The sequence below is a fragment of the Schistocerca nitens genome, chromosome 9, assembly GCF_023898315.1.
Source record: "Schistocerca nitens isolate TAMUIC-IGC-003100 chromosome 9, iqSchNite1.1, whole genome shotgun sequence".
Classification (NCBI taxonomy): Eukaryota; Metazoa; Arthropoda; class Insecta; order Orthoptera; family Acrididae; genus Schistocerca; species Schistocerca nitens.
In genome coordinates this window covers 393,002,764-393,013,775 of record NC_064622.1, presented here as the reverse complement: position 1 = coordinate 393,013,775, position 11,012 = coordinate 393,002,764, and the positions used below count along the sequence as shown (strand labels likewise).

Below are 11,012 nucleotides of genomic sequence, written 5' to 3'. Positions count from 1 at the left end.
GCATTCCTTTGTTTCTCAACATTCTCCTCAGCTCTTTCATCTCTGTAATACATGCTCTCTGGCGACTTGTGACGTCATTGTTCAAAGCCAACGGGTTGTATCACCACCACCTAGAGACAAGGCCGCGGCGCGAAATTCATAGCAAGTCGTGACGTCACTCTAAGCGGGCCACCATGTTGTGTTTCGAAGCGTTTGTTTATCTATACGTTTGTTGGATCGAGTGCTATGTTCGTGCTTTAAACTAGCGATTACAGAGTTTACGTGTAGTGAAGCTACTGTGAACATGGTTTATAAATGTTGTGTGCCAAGGTGTCGTGGGAATTACGGAACTGGACCGAAAGTAATGCTGTTTTCCTTTCCGAAAGATGCGAATCTGCGTTGGAAATGGCTTTCAGCAATTCATCGGGACAATTTCCAACCCACTGAGCACACGAAGGTATGTAAAAACTATATACCTAGTACAATTATTATTATTTTTCTGGTGGAATACCTTGCATTTCGGATACATTTGACTAAAATTGTGAGCAAAAGTTCACAGTAAATAGGCCTAGTATTCGTTTTCAAGCGGCTTTATTTTGATTTTGAAAACGAAATATAAATTTGTGACTCATGTTACTTTTTATTCGTGTTTATATTTCTCTGCAGTTCGTATTTTGTTACGCATTACCGATACGTTTTATTCTCTATTTGTGAGTGGGTGTTGTTTTTCAGTCTCGCATTAGTTAGCATGAGTGCTAACGAATATTGAAATTGCTGTTCTGATGTTTAAAAAGCGATCTCTCTGTATGAAGCATATCTGTGTTGTTTTTCTATGTGTTAGTTTTTCCTGTTAGACATTCGCCAACCCACGATCAAATAATTATCTTTCAACCTAACCTAACTTCAGGTTACGATGCAGAATAGGTGTCTTCACAAACAGATTTCAATGGCGTTCTGTTTCACTTGAGCCGCCTCATATAACGACATTCTTGTTAATAACGCATCCAGTTACTTAATCTGTCCGGTATTTTAAATGTTCCAGATGGTTAATTGAAATGACAAGTGTCATTTAGTTCATACGGCACAGCTTGGCACGGAATGTTTAGTGGATATTTTCTTAACATACTCCCAGTTGGATGGTCATGACTGTCTTACTGAGGTGTGTCATTTATGTTGGCATCTGTTCAACTTTATTTTGTGTTTGGCATGCGTTTGCTTTGGAGTTGTTGTTCTATCCAAACATGAAATTTGTGCTAGGCATATATCAAGACCCTCATTCAGTGTTACCTGCAATGACACAGTTTTAATATGCGCTGGTATAAAAACACACACAGTGAAATAGTATTCTGCAGCTGTTGATATCTCTTATACCATGACAATGAAGAAACTGTAAAGTCAAAATTATAAAATAATTGCTATGTTAACATGCAGAATCCAACAGATTACTGAAATTTGGTGCCACTTAATCCATAATAGGAACTTCACTCTTATAGTTCCATAAATATCACAGTACTGCTGTAACACAAGCAGTTCACAGGTATATTCATCATATACTGATGCCTGGTGAGGTATGCTCATAGTGCTTATAGTACTAATTAATAAAAGAATATTAAAATGGAATATGCATGTTGTTGTAGAACATGGTATATTGCTGTTAGGCCTAAATAATTTGTGTACTTCCACTAACGTGTGACCTGTCAAGCTGATATTGGTGGAAAATGAATGAGTATCCAGTGTTTTTTACTTTCACATACAGACACACATCTCTAGATCATGCTGTATATTGTACTGACTCACACTACTTTGTTTTAGGTTTGTGAACTTCACTTCACCGAATCTGACATCTGCCGGCATACAGAATGTTATGATGAAGTGAAAGGCACAAAGCTTTCTGTCAAGCTTTCAAGACCGAGGCTTAGAGAGGGTGCTGTCCCATCAGTGTTACCAGGCTGCCCAAGCTATTTGTCTACTTCATCCACCAGCTCTCGAGAAAGTGCAGAGGAAAGGAGAGCTAGATTGGACAATGAACATCTTCTACAAGCAATTAAAGACAGTATAGTAACCAAAACAGAGTATGATTCGAGGAAGTTATTTTCTACTTTTGAAGCATTTCTGCAGTGCCTAGAAAGAGAAACCATTCCCAGTGAATGGACCATTGTTAGGAGAAGTGACTGTGTCCTATTTCTATTGCTTACTGTATTGCCTGCTCCGTCTGTATCTGTAGTAGTGACAAATGATTTGCAGTTGTCTGCCTATCGAAGTAACACTGAGATAAGAAAGATAGGCAGTAGAAAAATATCACACAAACTTTCAAATATGAATGATTTGTTTACAGTATTAGACAAAGTGAAAGAATTAGTCAGTGCAAAAGAAAATTCATTAAAAATCCAGTGCCTTCTTATACAGGACATTTTAAATGACATGTGCAGTTCTGTAGATGAAGAAAAACAGAAACAAATTCAATTCTTAAGTGAGCAAGTTAAGTTGCTATGTAGCTGTGAGGAAAACTATAGGTTTAATCATAAGAATAAAAAACAGCCAACCAGTTGCGAAAGATAAAGTAATCTTTACCTAGGTTTCAATAGTTATAAAACTATCTTCTTCAGAAGATGGCCTGGAGACAATGAACATCATTAGTATCTTAAAGGTATGAAACGTGAGTCAAGAATAAAATGTAACATATATTAGGAGAGTCTTGTATTATAACATGTGAGAAGAACTGCTGATACTTACAGTGTTAAATTGACATGGAGTATTATATCTTAGTCGTTTTTACAACCATCTACGTAACTCAGTTAATACCTATAAAACATAGCCCTGAGTACAGGGTTAGTCAGACACACAAATAAGAACATATTGGCTGAAGAGCGTACGGCCGACTGAGTAAAATCGGCCGGCGTAGTAGCACTGCAGCCAGGGCAGGTGTCGCTCAAGTCGCGAACTATGTGCTGAATGGCGTACTGAAATAACATGTAAAATATCAAATTAAATGCATCATTAGATAGAGTACCAAAAATAATGGAAATCAATTACCACTCCCGTTAAGACATTGTGGGAGTTATGGGAGCAATATCGTAGAGACGATCATCAAAAAGACATGTGGCGCTTCCGCCGTGAATAACATGCAGTGGCCTGTACGGCCAGAATATAAAAGTTGTATCATCATAATAGTGAAGCGCATAAGTAGTATATAAGTCAGAAAAATTGTAAGAATATCAGTGATGGCTCTTAAATTATAATTACGAAAACTGGGTGACAGTCCAGTTAATACACATTTAAGAAAAGAGAAAGTTTACATGAGGGCCAATGTAGTGGCAACCATACATCGTGAGATAGACACATTATATAACTGGTAGTGAGCTAGAGGAGTAGAAAGTGCATTATAGCTTCCTGAGGAAACAAACTACCGAGGTTACTAGCGATAATGTTATATATTAAACAGTACGGGTTTAAAGCCTTCAAAAAATTGTCTACAGGCGAGGTTCAATTGATCGTTCAGTATATTGCTGTCTTTGAGCTCAAGATGTTTAAAAATAAATAACTCTTCCCACAGATCTAGTCTACGTCCTTTGGCTTGTCTGTGTAGAATAATCGTGTCTTCTAATTGTTTAGGCGTATGGCCGGCGATCAAGAGGTGCTCAGCAAAGGTAGAGTTGTGAATATTCGTTCCTTTTTTACCTAATAAATGTTCTTTATATCATGTTTTCACGGCTCTGCCTGTTTGACCAATGTAGTATGAGGGGCAGTTGTTACAGGTTAGTTTGTAAATACCTGAAGTAGAAAACCAATCCCTGGCGATCTCTATTGACTGTACAAGATTTCTTTTTAAACTGTTACCTGTAGAGAAAGAGACGTTACAGTTATATTTTTTATTTAGAAGACGTTTGATCCTATAAGATATGTTACCTAAGAAAGGGATGGAAATAATTTTTTTTTTTTATAGGATCAAGGACGTAGACTAGATCTGTGGGAAGAGTTATTTATTTTTAAACATCTTGAGCTCAAAGACGGCAATATACTGAACGATCAATTGAACCTCGCCTGTAGACAATTTTTTGAAGGCTTTAAACCCGTACTGTTTAATATATAACATTATCGCTAGTAACCTCGGTAGTTTGTTTCCTCAGGAAGCTATAATGCACTTTCTACTCCTCTAGCTCACTACCAGTTATATAATGTGTCTATCTCACGATGTATGGTTGCCACTACATTGGCCCTCATGTAAACTTTCTCTTTTCTTAAATGTGTATTAACTGGACTGTCACCCAGTTTTCGTAATTATAATTTAAGAGCCATCACTGATATTCTTACAATTTTTCTGACTTATATACTACTTATGCGCTTCACTATTTTTTTTTTCTTTATTGAATTTCAATTCCCCCCGAAGGGGCCGGGCTGGCAGCAGCTTACTACGCCGCTCTTCAGCCTACAGAATTTGTGTTAAAAAGATGAAGATAAGAAAAAACAACAGTTGGCGAGAAAATCGGTGACTTAAAGGTAAAATGGCAGAAAATTCTAGAACTTAAAACATAAAACACAGGGTTGATGATACAAGAAGCAGAAAAATAGCAGACAGACAGTTAAAAAACACGGCGACAGTCTGGTTTCTGTTCGCAAAATATAAAATGCACACCCAGCGACAGCATGATTTCTGTTCGCATCACTGTGGAAAGACGCACAACACCGAACACTCACTTAAACACGGCACGAAAAAGTGGGCACAAACATGACATACCACAGCCGAGAGCGGGTGGGGGGGAAACAGGACAGAAGACGGAGAAATAAAAAAATGGGGGGGAAGGAGGGGAAAAGGGAAGGGTGGGAGGGGGGAAAGAAGCCAGTGGAGAATGAGGACCCATAAGAGGGGTGGGGGGTGCTGAGCAGACGGGTCAGAGAGTGGGGAAGGCAGAGGAGGGGAATGCAAAAGGACTCGGGGGGGGGGAGAAGGGACCTAGGGGGAGGATGGGCGGGGAGAAAACACAGGAGGGAAGGGGGGGAGGAAGAGGGAGCCCAGGGAAAGGACGGAGGAAAGGAGGGGGAGTGAGGATCAGAGTTGATAGGAAGGATAAATGGAGGGAGAGAGGGCATCATCCGGGAGGGGGAGTTGACGGAAGCCACCTTGGGAAAGGAGATGGGGGGTGTAGAGATGGAGGGTAGGGGGGACACAACGGTGAAGACGTGGCAGGGGTCGGGGATGGGAGAGGAGAGGAGCAACCAGGGGGTGAGGGGGTTCAAGACGGCGGGAGGTGTAGAGGATGCGGATATGTTCGAGGAATAGGAGGAGATGGGGGAAAGGAATGAGATCATAGAGGATCCGCGTGGGGGACGGGAGGCGGATACGGAAGGCGAGGCGGAGTGCGTGACGCTCAAGGATCTGGAGGGACTGATAGAATTTGGGGGGGGGCAGATATCCAGGCAGGACTGGCATAACAGAGGATGGGATGGATTAAGGATTTGTAGGTGTGGAGGATGGTAGAGGGGTGCAACCCCCATGTCCGGCCAGAGAGGAGTTTGAGGAGTCGGAGGCGGTTGCGGGCTTTGGATTGGATGGAACGGAGATGAGGTATCCAGGTGAGGTGACGGTCAATGGTGAGGCCAAGGTAGGTGAGGGTGGGGGCGAGGATGCGCTTCACTATTATGATGATACAACTTTTATATTCTGGCCGTACAGGCCACTGCATGTTATTCACGGCGGAAGCGCCACATGTCTTTTTGATGATCGTCTCTACGATATTGCTCCCATAACTCCCACAATGTCTTAACGGGAGTGGTAATTGATTTCCATTATTTTTGGTACTCTATCTAATGATGCATTTAATTTGATATTTTACATGTTATTTCAGTACGCCATTCGGCACATAGTTCGCGACTTGAGCGACACCTGCCCTGGCTGCAGTGCTACTACGCCGGCCGATTTTACTCAGTCGGCCGTACGCTCTTCAGCCAATATGTTCTTATTTGTGTGTCTGACTAACCCTGTACTCAGGGCTATGTTTTATATGTATTAACTGAGTTACGTAGATGGTTGTAAAAACGACTAAGATATAATACTCCATGTCAATTTAACACTGTAAGTATCAGCAGTTCTTCTCACATGTTATAATACAAGACTCTCCTAATATATGTTACATTTTATTCTTGACTCACGTTTCATACCTTTAAGATACTAATGATGTTCATTGTCTCCAGGCCATCTTCTGAAGAAGATAGTTTTATAACTATTGAAACCTAGGTAAAGATTACTTTATCTTTCGCAACTGGTTGGCTGTTTTTTATTCTTATGACGTGGAACTGTTGCTGTAGCGCAGCTATGTTTAAAATAGGTTTAATCCTCACTTTTCTATATTTTGTTGTATCCTGCATTCTATCTCCCCTCATGCCTATAAATTTTTGAGGTCATCTGGTAATCTTATTCTTCCTCATCCAAGAACTTTACAGAAAATATGTTCCTCATATACTAATGGTCCTCATAATGAACAAAATGAAGGTGCTATGCTCCTGTATATTAAGGAAAGATTTAAATCTTTCCAGGAAAGTGATTGTACCATTTCATTAATGATGGATGAAATTCATATTAAACCTTATTTTGATTACAAGGGAGGAAACATTGTGGGGGCAGCATTTGATAGTGACAAGGCTGCTACTACAGCATATGTCTTTATGGTACAGTGCATTTTTCACAAATGTACCTTGTTTTATCATGTATATCGCAATATTATTTACATCCCGCACTCGTACGTTTTCACTGGCTATTGATAAGTCTTAAGCAATTACATTACCGGTAAAAAAAGAATTATAAACTATAGCTTCTGCTATATCGCGATTGATAAAGTTACGTATTTTAACCATACGCAAAGTACTCTCCTCTTTGCGTGGTATCATTTGCCAAGATCTCGTTTCGTTATCTCCAGCGGTTTACGAGATATGAGAGGCGTTATGAATATTTCATTCCCGCTCGTTGCGATCGGAAGTGAAGTTGCTGCAGATGCTCAATTTGTTCGAGATTGGAAGCAGATATTGATCTAAAGTTTTACGAAAATTTCCGAACCTCATCTGTATTTCACACTCAGCAATAGAATGTATAATATGCATCAAACACAAATTCATAGCGACCCCTATTTTTGATGGCAACGTTCTCAAATTTGATACTCATCTGTGAAATACCACAATAGTTATGACCATTATCGAAATGATTGGCACTTCATCATGAAGCTGCCATATAAAGCTAGAAGTATTTCAGAAATTAATTATTTTTTTACGGAACAGGTTCTGTAAAACCGTTTGACAAAGATTTGCAGGCCGTGCGTCTCGAATCCTTAAGCGCGGCGCCAAGCCAACCCTGGCCCGCTTTGCGTGACGTCACAAGAGCGCGCCGAGGCCTTCTCTTTAGGTGGTGGTGGTTGTATCCCCTGCTGCACTAGTCCCAATAATTGATCACAAATCGATCGTAAATCGAACGTGCGATATGTATCGTTTGTACACCGCAACTTCGATAGGCAATCATTCTTGGAAATTACCGAATTCTCGGTCGACCTTATCAAAATAATTATGTGTATTGTGGAGAGAAATTACCAATTACCGGCTGTAACCTGATTTGCTGTCTGCATCTATGTCACAACCGGTCGTCGTGAATTCCTAGAATTCAACGGTCGTTGCCAATATCAGCACACTACGCCGCCGCAACCGTGAGTAAAATTTTAGCGGACGATGATTTCACGTCACCGATGAGAGACGAGAAAAGGAATGAATTTCTACAAGGAGCAGTGAAATTTGTAACCTTGGATGTCACAAATATTTACCTATTTTTCGCGAATATGTCACGATTTTCAAGATTGTGGCTAGGTTGGTACCTAATAGTCCAGCTAAAATTCCTGCAACTGAAACCAGCAACAATGAAATTTACAGTCTTAGCTGTCACAAATATTTGGCTGTTTCTCCCGAATATGTCGCGATTTCCGAGGCTGTGTTTACGTTAGTATCTAATAGCACAGTTTTCTTTCTCGAATACGATTTCGTATCTATATTGACGTAAGAAGATGACAGTATGGTTTCGTATCTTATGTCCAGAACACATCGTCTGCCTGCTGCTCTATGACCATATCTCCATATCTGCGGAGGAGCGCTGACAACATTGCTGCATGGAATACGTATGTACGCCACTGGTTTCAAATTAGGCACTTACCAATATCTTGGCAGAGTCTAAGTGTTCCGTGGAACAGTCTCCTGCTCTTGCGTGAAAGTCTCCGGCGTCCATGGCAGAGGTGTCTCCAGCGTCCATGGCAGCAGAGGTGCGTCACTCCTCTGTGATGAACTGTAGCTTGAATGTCACGAGAAGACTGTGGCACTCTACCGCCGAAAGCGTGGAATGCTCTGTAAAGGTTTCAGCAATACGCTCGACCTAAGCCAGCACTCGTCTTTCGTACTCTATCAAAACCGGAAGCGAACTGGAAATGTGTTTGCCTAGACGTTTCCGATACACACGTTGGAAGTAAACTGCCGAAAACAATTCGAAAAAGTATCGAAATTAAGAGCAACAGCTCAAGTCGATGCACGCAGCTCCGTATGTTGACGTTGCCAACAGCTGTTTATATTAACGTTGCCACGGCAGCATTTTTTTTTGTCCTTAAAGCGGCCGCTTACTTAACTGTGTGCTTCACAAGTATGCATGAACAAGCGTGCTTGAGCGCGTGTAGGAAAAATTTGCGCAAGCAGCATAATTCTGCAAGCAGCTTGGTGCTTGATAAAATTTCGATTATGCATACTTGTGCTAGAGCTCAAACGTGTGAAGGCTTCAATGCATGTGCAAGCATTCGTCAGTGATCTGATTTGATTTAATTTTCATTTGGTACTGTTAAAATACATTTTGTACGAAGGTCGAACTGTTATGAAGGACAAGTCAAAGTATTAATATTATATGGAGAGAAAGAGAAGAAAAATAACAATACTGTGAGACATACCGCAGCGCAAATAATTGATATTAGAATAATATTTTCGTTGCTTTAACCGCACTTTACTCCACACATCGCGTTTTCTCTTTTTTTTCATAACACATGCAAAAATGCTGCCAAACCTATCGAATAGTAATCTGAGCTCGAAATATTTTGGTAAACAGACTGAAGCTTCTACAAGTATGCTTAAGCATACAAGAATTTATGCATGCTTGTGCAAGCATGCTTGCGCATGTGTGTTTGTAGAGCATCCTGTAATGTGGATCGTGGCTACCTTTACACAAGGAATAACACCATCTTTTCACTAGTGCTGTGCTGGAGAACGACTCGAGCAATTTGCTTCACAGCTCGAGGAATCTTCAGTTTTATTACTGCATCCTCCTGAGATCTAACAGCTTCCGTTGGTACGATGTCCACGACGTGGTACAATGTTTTTAATGTACCATGGATTTTAATAGAAAATAAATAACTGTCAGACACTAACTGCAATTTCTTCTAGGGTGCAGATCACATGTAACAACAGTAACTAAGAAATCAATAAAAGGTGGCAATCATGATGTGTACAACTCCAGAAGTTTTGCTCGTCCCGCATCCTAGTGAGGACAGTCTTACTGCTGTAATGCATTCTCGCGATCGCAGTTACAGTCTGTTTAACACGATTCTTTTCGTTTTCTACCCATTTATTTCTTGGTTAATTTTCTTCCTTGTTTGATCTGAATGTTACCATATTTTTCAAGCTAATTAAAACCTGATAACCTTTTTATTCGTTAGTGTAGTATGTGTTTGGAGATCGAATTGCCCATTTGCAACACACTTCATAGATAATTAATCCCTAATAACCAAATAAGAAGAAGAATGCTGAAGATTAGATCGGTAGATCACGTAACTAATGAGGAGGTATTGAATAGAATTGGGGAGAAGAGGAGTTTGTGGCACAACTTGACAAGAAGAAAGGACCGGTTGGTAGGACATGTTCTGAGGCATCAAGGGGTCACAAATTTAGCATTGGAGGGCAGCGTGGAGGGTAAAAATCGTAGAGGGAGACCAAGAGATGAATACACTAAACTGATTCAGAAGGATGTAGGTTGCAGTAAGTACTGGGAGATGAAGAAGCTTGCACAGGATAGAGTAGCATGGAGAGCTGCATCAAACCAGTCTCAGGACTGAAGACAACAACAACAACAACCAAATAAATTATTGTGCTGGGTTCATAATAAAGCAATAATTTTTGAAGTGTAACATTTTCGCTTTTGATAGTTAGCTTTAATTAAAAATCAGCATAAAAGTTTATGTATCCATGACTACTGCGTAACATTCCTTATTTAAATTCGTTCATATAGAACATTCATTTATAGGGTGGTAGGATTTAAAACTATCACCTCCTGAATTTCACGAAACTGTCAAACCTAAAGCAGAGGTATATACTGTTGTCGTGGCTAATTCGTAGTTTTTCGCTTATTCCTTACATTAATCCCGCATGTCAAGTGACTGAGCGAGCAGGCTCGGTACTGTGGAGCGCTATGGTGTGTCCAGCGCAACGTCCGAGGGACAATGAATGTTCATGCACATTTTGAGAAACGTGCTGCGAAAATTTCTTTATAGACAGTGTTACGACGTAAAGTCAAGCGCCGGCACGATAGTCGGGAACGATAGAATACAAAGGGCTGTGAGACGACGTCAGCCAATCGCACCCTGACCGACGCCTCTCCAGGACGACAACGCGACAGCAGCGGCCTCTATACGAAGAAAACATAAGCGCCACGCCAGACTGGTCGCTGCCCACTCGAAGAGAAGCTTCAAGATTAGGCAGTAGTATAGCAGCGACTTAGAAATATATATACTGAAGAACACATTATTTCGTATGTCGCCCTTTGCTTGCGGCACATCTGTTTAACACAAAGCTAAGTATTATAATTGCTCATTTTGTAATAAAACTCATTAATATGGTTTGAATGTTGTCTAGTGATCCTAGAAAGCAGGTTTACTAGACACCCCATGTTCGACGAATAAGCAGGATTCAACAGACAGAATACTGACAGTGCTACTCTTACCTACTACCTACGATTGCGCTGAAATGAAAAACCA

General features: G+C 40.6%; 1 protein-coding gene across 1 annotated transcript; it reads left to right on the top strand.

Moving 5' to 3' along the window:
- The first annotated feature begins 216 nt into the window (after positions 1–216).
- LOC126204262 (uncharacterized) lies at positions 217–6,518 on the top strand. Its single transcript, XM_049938652.1, has 4 exons — positions 217–436; positions 1,792–2,492; positions 6,303–6,382; positions 6,511–6,518. Exons 1-4 carry the CDS (start codon positions 284–286, stop codon positions 6,516–6,518), a joined length of 942 nt encoding a protein of 313 aa, XP_049794609.1. The 5' UTR covers positions 217–283.
- The last annotated feature ends 4,494 nt before the right edge of the window (positions 6,519–11,012 follow it).

Excerpts from the sequence above, each read along its gene's own strand:
- LOC126204262 (XM_049938652.1), top strand. The coding sequence starts at position 284 with ATGGTTTATAAATGTTGTGTGCCAAGGTGTCGTGGGAATTACGGAACT. Across the intron at positions 437-1,791 it reads AACCCACTGAGCACACGAAG|GTTTGTGAACTTCACTTCAC; the intron begins GTATGTAAAAAC and ends ACTTTGTTTTAG. Across the intron at positions 2,493-6,302 it reads AGCTGTGAGGAAAACTATAG|GTTTAATCCTCACTTTTCTA; the intron begins GTTTAATCATAA and ends TGTTTAAAATAG.